Source organism: Balaenoptera physalus, assembly GCF_965194825.1.
Source record: "Balaenoptera physalus genome assembly, chromosome: 11".
In the NCBI taxonomy this organism is placed as follows: domain Eukaryota; kingdom Metazoa; phylum Chordata; class Mammalia; order Artiodactyla; family Balaenopteridae; genus Balaenoptera; species Balaenoptera physalus.
In genome coordinates, this window is record NC_138896.1 from 29,603,239 (window position 1) to 29,620,506 (window position 17,268).

The 17,268-nt window shown below is 42.7% G+C and overlaps 1 protein-coding gene across 8 annotated transcripts in view; it reads left to right on the forward strand.

The window, feature by feature from the left end:
- ADGRF5 (adhesion G protein-coupled receptor F5) overlaps positions 1-17,268 on the forward strand; it is a 109,520-nt gene that overhangs the window by 90,133 nt on the left and 2,119 nt on the right. For 5 of the 8 annotated variants that reach the window (XM_082413844.1, XM_082413843.1, XM_082413839.1 and 2 more), the window contains exons 12-21: positions 977-1,096; positions 1,249-1,458; positions 4,067-4,279; positions 6,035-6,187; positions 7,962-8,170; positions 10,434-10,613; positions 12,187-13,572; positions 14,833-14,874; positions 14,961-15,020; positions 15,632-15,716. In XM_082413844.1, the coding sequence (XP_082269970.1) occupies positions 977-1,096; positions 1,249-1,458; positions 4,067-4,279; positions 6,035-6,187; positions 7,962-8,170; positions 10,434-10,613; positions 12,187-13,572; positions 14,833-14,874; positions 14,961-15,020; positions 15,632-15,716 (2,658 nt within the window). Of the gene's footprint in view, positions 1-976; positions 1,097-1,248; positions 1,459-4,066; positions 4,280-6,034; positions 6,188-7,961; positions 8,171-10,433; positions 10,614-12,186; positions 13,573-14,832; positions 14,875-14,960; positions 15,021-15,631; positions 15,717-16,898; positions 16,966-17,268 lie in introns of all 8 variants that reach the window. The other 3 variants (XM_082413846.1, XM_082413845.1, XM_082413841.1) reach the window with 2 other exon arrangements.

The window sequence follows — 17,268 nt, forward strand, 5'->3', positions numbered from 1 at the left end:
AACTCAGAGAGTTGTGTTGATTCCGTGGGCTTTTGGCTATCTCAGGGATATGCTTAGTCTTCGCTGAAAACCACTGGTCTGGTAGTTTGATTCGCATCTGAGAATCAAGAGAACCAGATTGAGGCTTCCACGCGCCTTTTCCTTTCCATCCTCAGAAACAACTCAGCCTTAGAAAAACCATCTCAAGATCCTTATAGCCAGGGAGGGCAACATGGGGGGCATATGAATCCCTTCTCTGTGACTTTGGGGCTGCATCTGAACATTTGAATCCCAACTTCTGGAGGGTACTATGGAAAGCCCTGATTTCTTTTGTTTATGACTAAGAATAAGATTTCACACTGATTGGAAAAGCTGGCCAGCATCTGTGGGCTCAAGGTATAACATTGTTCACGTAGAGAAGACAGAGTGAATGACATTCTGAAATGACAGCTATGCTCAAAGAGGAGTAGAAAGTGAATCAGAGGCAAAACCAGTGGAATGTTCATAGAAGCTTTTATATTTATAAGGGTCTTGTTAACAGTTTCGGTGACTAGTTCCTCATGAACTTACAAGGAAATTCTCAGAAATAGGAGTAAATAGGGACTTAAATTAGGGTGCCTGTACTTCCCAGCCCAGGTATAATTATTTGGGCAGTAAACGCTGTGATCCCTGTACTTAACATGTAATTCCAAAAACCACTCGTCTGCTTAGAAAGCAGTGGCTGGGTACTGGACCCAGTGCTAATGCTGGGGATGTGAAGACGCAGATGAGAGGGTCCTACTCTTAAGGGGCTCACATTTTTATGGAGAAGAGATACAGAAGAAAGAAATTAAAATACAGTATGGTATTTTTTGAAGTTATTTTAAAAGAGTAGAGAATGATGTGGTTATAAGAACTGAGGCATTGAGTCCCCCTTGAGGCGCCTGGAAAAGGTTGGAGGGGAGTTCGGGTTAAGTCAACACCGTAGTTTACAACCTTTTGCCCTGCTGATCATTAGGAGATAATGCCAGCCACAAAGGGGAAGTGCACGAGTTCCCAAGGCATGTGATGGAAATGGGTACAGTTCAGAGCACCACCGAGAACAGCCTAGAAACAAGTAAAGCTCCGGAGCAGCAAGGTACCAATCCCGCATTGACCCAAGTAGAATCAGGACAGCCCATGCTTTCTGTCTCTATGTGAAATTTCACTCAGGTGTTGATGTCACCAGAAAGACTAAACATTTTACTTGTTATTGGTTTTCTTTTGTCTGTTTTGTCTGCATTCTTTTAGCCAACCTAAAAATAACCCCGGACCCAATTTCTGTTTCTGAGGGACAAAGCTTTTCTATAAAGTGCATCAGTGATGTGAGTAACTATGATGAGGTGTACTGGAACACTTCTGCTGGAATTAAAATATACAAAAGGTTTTATACCACGAGGAGGTATCCTAATGGAGCAGAGTCGGTGCTGACAGTCAAGACCTCAACCAGGGAGTGGAATGGTGAGTGGAAGCCCAGATACTCTGGACCCTGATGCCTGGACCCCTGGAAACACACTGTAATCATTACCATCCATGGAGGGCCTGCCCTGGGCCATGCCTGTGCCAGCCACTCTATATGACATATGTACTCACACTAAATGCAACAGTCTTCTGGGGGAAGATGTCACTATTCCCATTTTACAGATGTGCAAAGTGAGCCTAGGTTTCCACAACTTAAGCTGTAGAGCCAGGATTAGAACTAGTCTCTTTGATTCTAGAGTCTGTGCTTTGCCATGAAGAGGATTTTTTTTTATTGAAACATAGTTAATTTACAATGTTGTGTTAGTTTCAAGTGTACAACAAGGTGATTCAGTTTTATACAAACACACACACACACATACATATGTACTTTTTTAGATTCTTTTCCATTATACGTTATTACAAGATATTGAGTATAGTACCCTGTGCTATACAGTAGGTCCTTGTTGTTCATCTATCTTATATACAATAAGCCCCCTACACATGACCGAGTTCCGTTCCAGAGCGCGTTCGTAAGTCCAATTTGTTCATAAGTCCAACAGAGTTAAGCCTAGGTACCCAACTAACACAATCAGTTATGTAGTACTGTACTGTAATAGGTTTGTAATACTTTTCACACAAAAAATACATCAAAAACACAAAAAATAAAGAAAACATTTTTAATCTTACAGTACAGTACCTTGAAAAGTACAGTAGTACAGTACAACAGCTGGCATACAGGGGCAAGTTTGCATCTTTGAAAGTTCACAACTTAAAGGTTCGTATGTAGGGGACTTACTGTATTAGTGATTTGTATATGTTAATTCCAAACTCTTAAGAGGATTGTTTTTTTAAAGTATTTTTACCAGACTCTTGTGTTTCACCCAACTGAGGTATAAAAATTCTGCCTAAAGATTTTATATGCCTGGTTCCGAAGGGGGGAAAAACACATTTTTGTTTTTCTACTTATCCCTAGACATTGTTTAGGTTGGGAGGAAATGCAAATTTTTGAAAGAAAAGGGAATTTGATAGAATTGCTTCAATAATAGCTGACATTTCTTGAGCTGTTGCTATGTGATAGATATTGTTTTAAGTAGTTAAGTGTATGAATTAATTTAAAACAATAAACCTAGAGGAGAGTGCTATTATTTTCTCCATTTCACAGATGAGGAAACTGAGGCCCAGTGAGGTTAAGGAAACTACCTGCGGTTATACATCTAGTAGACAGCAAAGTCAAAGGGAAACAGAGACTGTTGCTACAGAGGCCAACTCTTAACTACTCTATTCTAAAGCTTTCATGCATTATAAGCTTAATCAGTCCAGATCCTGTGAGTTCTTTACTTTTTCATATAAGACCTAGGCAGTATTGTAGAAATAACTACTTATTATCTGGCTGGACTTGGTAGATACAATCAGGAAATGGGAGTCTTTTTCTCCTGTGCTGAACTCACACAGGACAGCTGCTCTGCCCAACTGACCTTTCCTACTATCAGGCAATAACTTAGGAAGAGCTGTGGCCGGTCCGGTCACACTGAACTATTAAACAGTCCCAGACTCAGGTGCTAAAAATCATCTAGTCTCATCTAAATCAACTACACTTTTATTTTATATTCAATGTAAATTTCCCCTCCCTCCCAATGGGAATCAGAAAGCGTTTCCTCTCTGTTCTCGTTCTACGTGTTTTCCCTCAGGCTAGCAGCTGCTCTGGCTCCTCCAGAGTCAGGGCAAAGAGAAGGAATGTCAGGAACATTGAAAGGACCTGCTTAACTGTAGATGCTGTTATAATCTTCCACTGTCCCGACGACAGCTGATCCAATGGTGGTTCATCCTCTGATGGGCTCTGGTGTGAAGTCCAATAGGAAAAGTTCCTTTCATGAAGCTCAACCCAAGCCCTGTCCGCAGTCCACTCTGCTTCACCAAGCACTGGGCATGCAGGCAACTCCTGCTGCAGCCTTCTCTTTTCACTCCTGCAAAGTCGGCCCACTCTCCTCTTTAGACTTTTCTAGATAAGAGTCAGACATCTGATCGCAGAGTCCACAGACCAAGCTCTTCCAAGAACTCACAGTCAACCTCTCTCCCTCCCTCCCCGCTCCCTCCCCACATTCCTTAGTGGTGCCATGAGGTCCCAGACCAGAGGCACCTACTCCCTTAGAGATGGGGAGAGGGGGCCTCGCAAGACCACAGCGCTCCATCTCCCTCTCACTGACAACTTTCCTCAAAGAACTCCCCAGCCCAGCACACACCAAAATTTGCATTCCGCCCCCCGTGCAACCCCTGTTAAAGAAAGAGCCTTGGAGTAGGTATTGTGAACCAGATTTGAAATTCAGTTCCACCCCCAACAGGCTATATGACTCTGGATACGCCACTTGATTTTATTCGAAAGTAAGTGAATATTTAGGTGGCGATGAGTCAGTCCTTCAAATGCATAGCGAACCCAGGAGGGGAACCGATGGAGCATTTTCTAGTCCAGGGCCCGGGGGTGGGGGTGGGGGGGTGCTGTGCCTGTGCCCCAGCTTGACAAGGAAAACCAAGCCTCTTCTCAACTTTCTCAGCAAATGTCTTTTTGGAGCGATGACTTCGTTCCATCTCCTCTTGGCTTCCTTCCACTCAGGAACCTATCACTGCATATTTCGATACAAGAATTCATACAGTGTCATGGCCAAAGATGTCACCGTCCACCCGCTGCCCCTAGAGCCCGATATCATGGTTGATCCTTTGGAAGCTGTCATTCCATGCACAAGCTCCCGTCACATCAAGTGCTGCATTGAGGAAGACAGAGACTACAAGGTCATTTTCCAAGCTGGTTCCTCGTCCTTTCCGGCTGGTAAGATGCCCACTGCTGAATTGTAAGGACACATGATTCCGTATATGTGGAGTCTAAACATTTACTCTTAAAATAGGGGTAAAGAGACAGAGGGATTGCTTCAGAGACATAATGTAACAGAGGGAAGCCCATGAGGCTTTATTGCCTTCTATTTTGCTATGTGACCAGTGGCTCATTGGTTTGTGACAAAATCTTGAGAGTCTGTGAGGGTGGAGCCCACTGTTTTTAGTGACAGCTGTTGAAGACAGTATTAAGTGACCGTCACAAGCCTTCTACGCACTCAGTATAGTAGACTCGATATTCTGATCACCCCTCCCTCTATGCTATGAGTCAGCATGCAATAAAAGTATGGCAAAAATCCTTTTAAATGCCCAGCTGAGCAGGCAAGAGAGTAAGAGAAATAACCAAGGGTCAAAAACATAGAAGAAAAGAAAAATAGAGGTGATGCTTTAGCTAATTCTGGAGTTTCCCTGAGGGCATCTGCCAATATCAGAAACCTCAGAATCCTGAATTTGAATTTTAAGGCTCTGAAGTGTATGAAAGAAAAGGGCTTGCTCCCAGCGCAGTAACTAAGGCAACCCACCCCATCAGCACAATGTCAGGACCCTCAGACAATGACATGCTCAGTAAAAGAAGAAGCTAGAAAAACAAAATTCATCTGCCAGAGTTAAGAGCTTGGCCTCAGTGCTGGGTGGGCAAAAATTTCCCCTGAGACGTATAACTGTCCTGCCTTCATTCAGGTTTGGGGCTTGAATTTATACTACCTATGTGGTCCAATAACTCCAAGCTGAGGAGTAATCAACTTAAAGTAGCCCGTTGGTAGCACTCAGTGGTACCTGGGCAAAAAATTTAAATCCTCTCTGGTAGAATGTACCCTCCATCCAGATCCCTCAGGATTCCTGTAGATTAAGGTCAACCAAATATGAACTCACAACCGCAAATCGTAATGCATGGACACCTTCACGAGGGATTTATAAGCTCATTCATACTTTCAAGGACTGTTCTTTGGAACCTATGCTTAATACAAAACATAACAGTAGGCAATGAAAAGGAGATGAAAGAAGTGGGGCATGTATATCAATATCTAGAAGGGCATATGTTGTAAAAGACAATACATAGAGCATTAAATATACAAAATGAACACTACAGATAGAAAGAACAACGGAAGTTCAGAAAAATGGGGATCCCCTAAAGACAGGACAATTTAGAGAAGGCTGCATGGTAGGGGGGATATGAAATCAATCTGGGTACCGAGCTATTTAAGCGTTTTAACATTCTGTGTTCAACACGCATGCATTCACTGCTTTCTTTGTGTCAAATACTGAGCTAGACACTGGGAGATGCAAAGATAAATAAGACCAGGTATCTTCTCTCCAAGAACTTAGGGTCTGGTGGAGGAGACAGATCTGTAAAAAGATGACCTCTAAACCTATGCGGCAAAAGCAGGATAGGATAAAGGCACAGAACATGATGGGATTTCGCTAGGTAGAGGGAGGTTGAGAAAGCATTCTGATTGTCCAGAACTGGGTGGGCACAGATTTGGAGCCATGAATGGTGGAGGTAAGGTTTTGGCTAGCACTTATGCCAATGTGGGCTTACTTACTTCTAGGCTAGAGGCATTTTGAAAACCACATTAAAATGAATGTGGCACATTCTTGGGGAAAGTTTGGACAAGTTTATCCACATTGGATGATTTTAACAAAATTTGTGCTTTGAATACTAATGCTTTGACTTCATTCTTTCATTGTACCTTAGCAAAAGAAGTTAATGGAAAGCAAGTGTGCTACAAACACCATTTCGTGGCAAACTCAATTTCCTGTCCAGAAAATATGGATGTGTTTTGTCACATTACCAATACCGCTAATAATTCAGTCCGGAGCCCATCTATGAAGCTTAATCTGGTTCCTGGTGAGAGCATTTTAAATTATTTTAAAATGTTATAGTCATGAGCAGGGATTCATGTATTCATTCACTCCCTCATTCATCCATCAATAGATATATGTTAATCACTTTCATGTAGCAAGCCTTGAGCTAAGCATGGGGCTTTGAAAAGCAATAAGCTATGTTTCTTGGCCTCAAGCCTAGGGGAGAGATAAATGTGATTTAAAAATGTTATCACATATAATGTGGTAGATTCTAAACTAGAGACAGTTGTGGGTGGCTAGAAGAGGCTGCCTGGTTTAACTCTGCTAGTGATTAGGTGGAGAGAAATTGATCAAGAAAGCCTTGCAGATGAAGCCATATTTCCGTACATAAAAAGGATCAGAAACTATGTAAAAAGAGTCACGTAAAAAGAATCAGAAACTGTCTTTCCCATCCTTTGTCATCAGTGAGCCAATATCCCCCTAAATACTATTTTCAAGGTAAAAGGTCGTGATTTGTGGAGCCATCTCTGTAATAAATAACCCATACCGAAGAGCTCTCCTCAGTAGCAACCGAGGGGCAAGTGGATAAAGGATGCTCCTGGGCTTGCATCATAAGCAATCCCCTCCCCCCAGAAATCTTCTCTCTAATAGAACCCGTGATGTCTGTAGGATCCATGGCTCCATTGCCAAGCTTGTTTGAGTTTACTGAGGGATCTGAGGTCCTTCTCACATCTGTTGGTATCTGAGCCCTAGACAACAAAGTAGGAAGCAATTTAGAGCTCCCTATCTCTCTGAGTCACGGTCCTCTGGACCCCACCAAGCACACCTCTTCCAGGGGGCCGCCAAGGTCATTTCTCCACTGTCCCCCCATCTTAGCCTAGGCATCATCATGTTTTATTCACTTACCTTTGTTCTGCTCTTCTTTCTTCATACCAAGTCTGATTCCTCTTCTTTTTCCTAATAGAACATTACTTAGGTATTCCAAGATTTTACACAATGGCTGAGAACTCAATTCCTGCTCAATTTAAAAGATGATGAGAAGGGGGGTCTGCTCATCAGAGAGTCAGGGTCCCCTGGAGACTAGAGATTCTGCAATAAATGCCATTTTCCCATTCAAGTCTGTCTTGAGTAGAGGTAAAGAAAAGTCTTCCTTAAGGGAAACCAGAAGGAATAAATGCTTAGGAATATTGCCCAGAATATTCAGGTCATGGGTGCCTGGAATTCCTACCACTAATTATATCCTTGGATTAAGGTGGTGCTTCTCAAACTTGGCTGCACCCTAGAATCCCCGGGGAAGCTTAAAAAACTGCTGATGCCTGAATTCCAGCCCAAGAGGTTTTGATCTACTTGGGCTGGAGTGAGCCTGGACATTGGTATTTTCCAAGCTCCTCTGGCGATTCTAATACACCAGAGTTGAGAATCCCTTGGATTAAGTCATTATGTCCCTAAGACCCTTGTTAACCTGCCTATCTTTTATCTGGATGAGTACACATCAAGCTCTCATTATTTTCCATGGCTTAGATTTTACAGACATCAGAGAGAAGATTCCTGGAGGTCAGAGGTGGGAATGAGGCATTGAGGAAATAAATTCTGTTAGAAAAAGCCAGCGCAGATTAGAATCGGATTTGCATGGAAAGCACTAAGGGGCTTTAGAAAATCAGGGGCAAAATGTAGAAACTGGGCAACTCCGAAAAGGTCACTAAAAGGAAAAAAGGAGATGAGTTCAAAGATCAAAACTCTACCTAAGCCTGACCCTATTTCCACTATCTTTTCTCCTCTTTTCAATTGTCCTTTTTATGTCCATTTTTCCAATGCAGGGGAGAACGTCACATGCCAAGATCCTATCATAGGTGTTGGGGAACCCGGAAAAGTCATCCAGAAGCTTTGCCAGTTCTCGAATGTTCCCAGAATCCCTGGGAGTCCCATTGGCGGGATCATAACTTACAGATGTGTGGGCTCCCAGTGGAAGGTCAAGAAAAACAACTGCATCTCCGCCCCAATAAATACTCTGCTCCAGCTGGCTGAGGTGATTCTTAAACCCTTGACTCTGAACTCTTGGTGGGGAGATGTGTCTAGCTGATCCTGTTTCTCAGCACTTAGGAAAATGGGCTTTGAGCTGCTTTGTGTTGCTCTCAAAGCTATACTTATTTAATTCCAAAGAAGATGCAACCCTAGAAATGCTGAATATTTTGCTTGAATCCAAATATGGAGGCAGCGAAATACGTGTTCTGCTCTAGGACCAGCTGTACAGCTTCACCTTGACTTCTTAATACCTTGTTTCCATTACTGCCAAGATGGAAGTCGTGTTATCCCCTCTAACTGCTCTCCTTTGAAGAATTTTTATATCACGCTAATAGCGCTAATCTTTTCAGAAAGGGGAGCAACACAAAAAGTAAGGTTCATCAGTCAGAAAAAATAGTTTGGGCTTTATGTTTTTACAAGTCTGAGATTTCCTTAATCCTTAGAGTTAAACTATAGTTATAGAAGGGCCTAGCTGACCTCTCTTACCTAGAATAGAGGTTACTGCCATGTGGTAGAAAAAACATGTTTCACTTCATCAAAATAAATATAAATTACCTCTCATACTTAAGTTGCTGAAAGTTCGAGACTCCTAAAATTCCATGAGTTACAATAAATGAGGCAATTAGTGGGGTTATAGCTCATGGTAACATCTTCAGACCATGAGCTATATTTGGAGCTAACATCTGGTTAGCTCCAAATCCTCGCATCCTGAGAAGAAGGACTGAGAAAAAAGGGTGATATTGGTTTGCATTTTATCTAATTATCTCTTGTCTTACATCAAACTCATTAAAATACCGATTATGTATAAAGCATTATTATAGGTGCTATCAGGGTAAAGAGGCCAAATCAGAACTTGACCTCTGATTGGATACGGAATGCAGATGTTATATATGTATTAATTTGGGCTAGGATAATCAGGAAGTTCTGCTTGAAAAACTTGGCATCTGAGTTAGACCTTGATGGGTAAAGCATCGGGAATATAAACTATCCCAATTGAGGAAGATAGAAATTATAATTTGAACTCAACATTGGGCCCTGGTCCCAATTCTAGATACTACATACCCTTTCAATGGAAAGGGGGCATGCTGACCTGTCATGCTCCGTCTAATTTATCCATTCAACATGTTATTGAATACCTACTACATACGAAGTTAAATGACTATGTTAGGGGTTATGGGATATGAGAAGGATATAAAGAAATGCAACACATGGTTCCCATTGTTAAGGAGCTTATCATTTAATGGCAGAGAGACTGAAATTAAAACATAGGATGACACTGGTAGAGATGTCACAAATGTAAATTCTTTTAAGTAAAACAAATACTTCTGCATTCAGAGGAAGAAACTCCCCTGGGTTAGAACACTCATCAAAGTTCTTTATGGAGAAGACCAACTTTTAGTTCATTCTTTAATTATAGTGAGGAGTCAGATAGTTAGAAAACACAAATGTGATCATTATAGATAAGGTGACCATATAGTTTATCATCCAAACCAGGATACTTTTTGCTTTTTGGTTTTTTTGTTTGTGTGTGTGTGTGTTTGTTTTATTGAAGTATAGTTAATTTACAATGTTGTGTTAGGGAAAAGAATCTAAAAAAGAATATTTCAGATTCTTTTCCCTTATAGGTTATTACACAATATTGAGTATAGTTCCCTGTGCTATACAGTAGGTCCTTGTTGGTCCTAATTTTCCCTCCCCCCCCTTTCCCCTTTGGTAACCTTAAGTTTGATTTCTATGTATATGGGTCTATTTCTGTTTTGTATATAAGTTCACTTGTATCATTTTTGAAAATAAAAGAGGGCACTATTTATAATTACACTGGGACATCAGATATAAACCAGAACTGTCCCAGGAAATTTGGGATAGAAACCACTCTCATGGTCAGCGAGGTAAGTGATGAGAAAAAGCAGAGTGGCAAATGTGCTTTCATCCAGACAATCAAGTGACAATTTTATGCAACTTTAATCTAGTTCTCTAGCAATCATATCTACTTCCCTTCCTTTTTCTTTTCAACTAGTCATCAGGTTGACATATACTCTACTGTTCCCCTTCTGTGTGTGAGGTCTCATGTAATATTCCATTCTGAAGAGCAAGCACAGTTTAAGAGATAAGTACATTACCTTATGGGATATACTTATGAGAATGGAGGAATCAAAAAGGAAACTCAGATGTGAGAGATTTTTGTCATGGATGTATCAGCAGTATTTGATGACTGATGGGCAAGTTTTTTGGTTTTTGTCTGTCTGTGTCGGCTTTTGTTTTACTAGGCTTTGATGAAGAGCCCCTCTCAGGATGCGAAGCTCCCTTCATACCTAAAGAACCTTTCCATTAGCACAAACCAGGTGAAACTTGAAGTCAACTCATTTCCTGGGAGCCTGGGAGCCATTATTAACATCCTTGATTTGCTCTCAACAGTTCCAACCCAAGTGAATTCAGAAATGATGATGGTGAGTTTGCTTAAGCCTTGCAGGAATTTGGGGTCTTGCCTTTTCCTCCCGCAGGACTTGGGGTCAAGAAACATAACTTGTCTCCATTGCAACTTCTTCTCTGTCTTTTCCCGAGCAACGCTTTGCCAGCTCTGGCTTTTAGCATATCAGTGAATATTTTCAGTGTACATTTTGGGATCTTAAGAAGATTTCTTTAGAGAAGGTCTGTTTTAGTTTCTTCATTAAAAGAGAATGAAGTCTTACCTGCTTTCTAAGAAAACTAGGAATGAAAGGTTTTCAGAATATGTACGAGGTGGGATTCTCAATGGTCTCTCACAAAACATGATCTTTGAAGCAATCAGCGTTCTGAGAGGAAAGAGAATTCACCCACCAGAGTTCAAATGAAGAGACTTTAATGAAGGGATACTTACGGAGGTAAAACCAGGAATTAAAAAAAAAAAAAAAGGTGTCAGGCACCCAGAGACGATCTACATTTAGAAGCCCTTACTACCCTAAGGACTAATGCAGAAAGGAGAGGAAATAGTGCACCCATAGCCTTGGCGGAGGGATCACTGAGCAGGAGTTACAGTATTGGAAGTAGGTAACTATCACCAAAGGTGTGCTGAGAGTGAAATGAAGGTGCAGTGGGTAGCAGGAAAAATATATCTCAGCTTCTTTCTTCGCTCACCCTCTCATCTCCTGCCGATGCTTCTCATTGGCCAAACCCAACCAGAGGTAACTGGCAAGCAGTTTGGGTACCAGGAGTCCAAGGAGCTTATACAGATTTCCTAGGGCTGCTGTAACAAACTGCCTCATTCTAACCTCTGACTTTGTCTTCACATGACCTTCTCTTCTTCTCCATTTACCTTCTCCTCTTCTGTCTCTTATCAAGATACTTGCATTTAGGGCCCATTTAGGTAATCCAGGTTGATTTTTCTCTCAAGATCCTTAATTACATCTACAAAGACCCTTTCTCCAAATAAGGTTTTCTCCAAATAAGGGCCACCATTCAACTAACTGCAGAGTTCATCATTTCAGAGAACAGAACAAGGCAAAGAAGGGCAGAGAGAAGAAGCCACTTCTCTCCATGGAGAGAAGCCACAAATGACAATTCCAAGTTTATGGGAGAGAGAATCAAAATGTTGAGCTAAAAAGAAAGATGCCTTTAACAACACTCCCATGGCTTACTTGATGCTCAGCATTTGAGAGGGTCTTCTGAGACTACCTCACCCTTGCTGGTGAGATACCACCCACCCAAAAGCCTTTACAGGCTTGAGATTTAAAATAAAATAAAACAATTAATAAATATCTCTGTCAGCCTGCTGAGTCGACCTTAGTGAGAGGTGGGGGTAGTTCTCACCGTCACGACTGCTAAACGTTTAGTAAGTCTCGCAGTTGTGAGGACCCATCCCCTGCTAATTCCCTCCATAAGAAGGTGGATCACAGTATTCCACAGCCTGTGATGCTGCATTTTTCTCTTCTCTTTTCTTCTTCCCTGTACCCACTTTGCCAGTTTCCAGGGAGATGTTCTCTTTTTTCTCTCTTATGATTGAAAACATTCGGTTGGTTTGATCCCATGCCTTGTCAATTACAGCACGTCCTCGCCACGGTCAACGTCATCCTCGGCAAACCCATTTTGAATACCTGGATGACGTCACAACAGCAAAAGACCAATCAGAGCTCACAGTTACTGCATTCAGTGGAAAGATTTTCCCGAGCCTTACAGTCAGAAGATAGCACCATCTCCCAACCTAATGTTCAGATGAAGAGCATGGTCATAAAATCTGGCCACCCCAAATCCTATACAAAGAGCTTTGTTTTCTTAGACTCTGACCTCTGGGGCAATGTGACCATTAATGAATGCCAGCTGGAACACCTGCAACCAGATTCATTTATCGTCACCGTGGCTTTCCCAACTCTCAAAACCATCCTGGCCCAGGATGTTCCAGGAAAGACTTTTGCAAACAGCTTAGTGATGACAACCATTGTCAGCCAGAATATAACCACGCCATTCAGGATTTCGATGACTTTCAAAAACAACAACCCTTCGGGCGGGGTACCGAGGTGTGTCTTCTGGAACTTCAACCTCGCCAACCACACAGGGGGGTGGGACAGCAGTGGGTGTTATGTTAAAGAAGTCACCGAGGACAGTGTGTCCTGCAGCTGTGACCACCTCACATCATTCTCCATCCTCATGTCCCCTGATTCCCCAGACCCTGATTCTCTCCTGAAAATACTACTGGATATCATTTCCTACATCGGGCTGTGCTTTTCCATCTTGAGCTTGGCAGCCTGCCTCGCTGTGGAAGCCGTGGTGTGGAAATCGGTCACCAAGAACCGGACTTCCTCCATGCGCCACATCTGCATCGTGAACATTGCCGCCTCCCTTCTGGTCGCCGACGTCTGGTTCATCGTGGCCGCCGCCATCCACAACTACCGCTACCCACTCAACCAGACGGCCTGTGTGGCCGCCACCTTCTTCGTCCACTTCTCCTATCTCAGCGTCTTCTTCTGGATGCTGACTCTGGGCCTCATGCTCTTCTACCGCTTGGTTTTCATCCTGCATGACACGAGCAAGTCCATTCAGAAGGCTATTGCGTTTTCTCTCGGCTACGGTTGCCCTCTGGTCATCTCCGTCATCACGGTGGGGGCCACCCAGCCCCGGGAGGTCTACACGAGGAAAAATGCCTGTTGGCTCAACTGGGAGGATACTAAGGCCCTGCTGGCCTTCGTTATCCCAGCACTGATCATCGTGGTGGTCAACGTGACCATCACGGTCGTGGTCATCACCAAGATCCTGAGACCTTCCATCGGGGACAAGCCAAGCAAGCAGGAAAAAAGCAGCCTGTTCCAGATCACCAAGAGCATTGGGGTCCTCACACCACTCTTGGGGCTCACCTGGGGTTTTGGTCTCGCCACCGTGTTCCAGGGGAGCAATGCTGTGTTCCATATTGTATTTACCCTCCTCAATGCCTTCCAGGTACGTTCTGCAGGGCAGCGCTCTCAGGAAGGATCTATAATGATAGAAACACAAACAGGGGTAGGAACGGGGAAGGACTTTTGTTCATAGGAGGCCCTAGCCCTAAAGAACGGTAATGACAAGAACTCAATGAAATAGAAAGGGCACATTCCTCTGCTCCCATGGAACCTCATGCCTCTTATCGCCTGCATTATAATTTAGTCGCATATGCACCTCTCTTCTAAATGCCCTGATAATGCAAACAGGAGGAAAGTCCCTTCCCTACACTGGATTTTGCTATTTATCTAACATTATCTTGATGCCGTTTATTATCTCCTAAATGAAAATACCACCATTAAACCAAACAATCTCTCCAGTTAATTTCCACAAGCATTAAATGAGCTCTGCCTTGGTGAGGTCAGGGGCAGCATCTGTCTTATTTATCAGTACATTCCTAGTGCCTGCAAAGAGCTTGGCACAGCCTAGGTGCTCGGTAACCATTTGGCAAATGAAATGAATGCTCTGTACCGCATAATGGGTTCTCAGGAAACATTTTTCTGAAGGATGAAAGAATGAATGCTCTATGTAAGGCAGACATTTTGCTCCTTTATGTGAAAATGAAAAAGACATTCTCTTTGCTCTCCAGCCGCAAGTAACTATAATACAAGCCACATTGTTAGGAGGGCGTTAGCAGAGGTACAGACAACAAGCCTTTGGAGCCCAAGGAAGGGGATGCTTAATTCTGATTCAACCAGTAGATCAGTGGTAGGCCTAGGTCCCCATGAGCTGGTGAGGATCAAGGGCATCTGGAGGTGATGTCGAGACATTGCCCTAGATGCTAATGCCAAGACCATGCAAATCCTAACTTCTGCTACTGGGTCCACAGCTCCAAACTCTAAGGCGCATGTCTAATGATGTTTATAATATGCCTTGACTAGAAGGGACTGATTATTCCACCTCATGCCCTATGTTCTCATCACAACTACATGAGGGCTACTGTAGACATAAGACGTATGTTTAATAACATAACCAGCAGGATCTCCAGTGCACAATTGGGTGGAAATAGGGAAATTGAAAGTATCCTTATGACATTATAACATCAAAGGTCCCTTGGTGTGGACCTACTACATCATTGTCATCTACTGGGCCATAAATGCAGATGTGGAAAGTGGTAGTACAAACTCTATGGCAGGTGAACAGTACTTCCTATTTTGCTAGACTAGAATATGATTAATATAATTAATATGGTTAAAATGCACTTCTTCCCAATTCTTTTTTCAGGGATTATTCATTTTACTCTTTGGATGCCTCTGGGATCAGAAGGTAAGAACAGTGACAGTCATGATCCTAGAAAAGTCTAAATTGCAGTGACATGTTGAGTTGACAATGGCTTCTTTTAAATGATGCAGGTACAGGAAGCCTTGCTGAATAAGTTTTCACTGTCGAGATGGTCTTCACAGCACTCAAAGGTAAATACTTCCTTTGTAGAGACTTTCACAAACCCCTCTCTCTCCACTACCAATTATAACATAGATTATTCCACTGTGTTTGCTTCTTACCTGATTCTGCCTATTAAACGTAGTCATGGAACGGAACTAGCATTAAGATGCTGTCCCCACATCTTTAAATAGAGGTTACAAATAGCACAGATAATATCAACTGGAGGTTAAAACCAAATTTCAATGAGAAGCACTCTTCTGGGGAAACTCAAGGCCATAAAGAACAAAATTTGAAGAATAATGATGAATAGAATTATCTGTAGTTCATCTTGGAAAATAACTATTGCACTTAAATATATTTGTTTTCATATGTCAGAAGATAATAAACCCTATCAAACAGTAAAAAATGTATTTGGAAGCTATTTCCCTAATACCGGTGGTGATATTACAGTGTTTCAAAAGGTGGCTCCCCTGCTTAATTTGTCTGAAATAGAAATTCATGCTCATCCAGCCTCTCTCCTTAAAGTGAGATGAAAGATGCTGTCAGCAACCACTAGCAGGCAGCAAACAAATCATCCTACAGATCAAAACTGGGCCTTGGTCTAACACGTTTGCTTTGTAATTCTTTTTTTATTTTCTAGTCAACATCCCTAGGTTCATCTACTCCTGTATTTTCTATGAGTTCTCCAATATCAAGAAGATTTAACAATTTGTTTGGTAAAACAGGTACGTGCTGACCTCTAGATGTTTCCTGGGTTGACCTAAACATATTTGCCCTGGGGGGAATCTCACACCCCTACTGTCCCACTGCCCACTTCATGGCATTGACCCATAATGGCCTTATTTGGGGCAGAGGTTAAATACTTGCTTATATTTTCCCAAACAACCAAGAGGTTGGTACAGAGGGCAATTGCCTTCAACCTGTGGAGAGTTCTCCATAAAAACTGTATCCACCATAAAACTGGGAACTGTAAATTGCTGGCCTGGTCAAACACGGAGTTCTTTTCTATTCCTGTTATATAAGAATAGGTAGGTCATGTTTATGCGTTACAGTGCAGCGAAGAATATATTTAGAGAATCCTACTATAGGATCCCATGCTGTGAGTTTCATTTCCCTTTTTTTTCCCTTTTCTTTTTTTGGAGTGTGCTTCTTTTACACATCGACATTTATAAAACTGTGCATACATATGCGGGATCACCCAAGTTAGCTGTTCTATTAGGGGCATGGCGCAGTGAACATTTCCTCCTTGTAGACATAAGATAAAGAATGTTAATGACTTTGGGCAGTGGGTCTCAGCTATTCTGGCAAGCTGAAACTCCTGTCCCATGTCACCACCACCTCCTCCCCTTTGGAAAATAGGCACCAGACTTCCTTTCAGCTCCTCAAAACTGAACAAATCTCACAAATGAAGAAATGTATCAAATGTATCAAAAGCCTTCCTGACTAAGGCTTTTCATATAAAGCAAATTTTGAGAATGCCTATTAATTATTGAAACTCTGGAGAACTTGGGGTTTTGAGCTTCATTTTGATGCATTACTCATGAAACTGGAGGACCTTCACTTTTGCTTGGACCTGTTGTGAAATGATCAAATCTCCAGGGTATGTTAGAACGATTCTCTTTGGCCAGCACCGTCCCTGGATCATGTTTACCATTTGCATGAAAGCAAGAACAGTGAAAACTCTATGAAACGATTCCACAGAATCAGAATTATGCAATATGTAAGGTCAATAAAATGTGTTCATTGTTTCTGAACCAGTCAGATCAAGAGCTGGGGTCCTGTTCCCGAGGTCCCGGGGCCTGAGAGCCCCGGCCATTGCCACTCAGCCTTTCAGGGTCATTAATGCAGATCCAGGTTGGCCTATTTGAGGGTTCCATAATCACTGTAACTTTGGTTTGTGTTGTCAGCAGCGACAAAGGGCCCCCCAGGCAATGATGGAAACCTTGTTAGCCGTGGCAGTCCGCCCATCTGATGGTAGGGTGGGCACTGTGTCGCTTCCCCTGCCCAACACACAGCCCCTACCGTCCCTGTGTTCAGTCCCCACCCCCCTGCTGACACGAGCCTGTGCAGTAGCTCGCGGGCCACCCGCCCTGCTACACCCACCCTCAGCACTTTTGTTGGCATTCTCTGACTCCTGCTGCTTTTTTGGTCCTGCCTTTTCTTCTGTAATTTTCTCTTTTCTTTCCTTTTCTCCCTTTCCCCAGCTCAGCCCCCAGGCCCCTCCCAAGAGCTTCCCAAAGTCACACCAACCCAAAGGGACCAGGGATATTCCCTCCC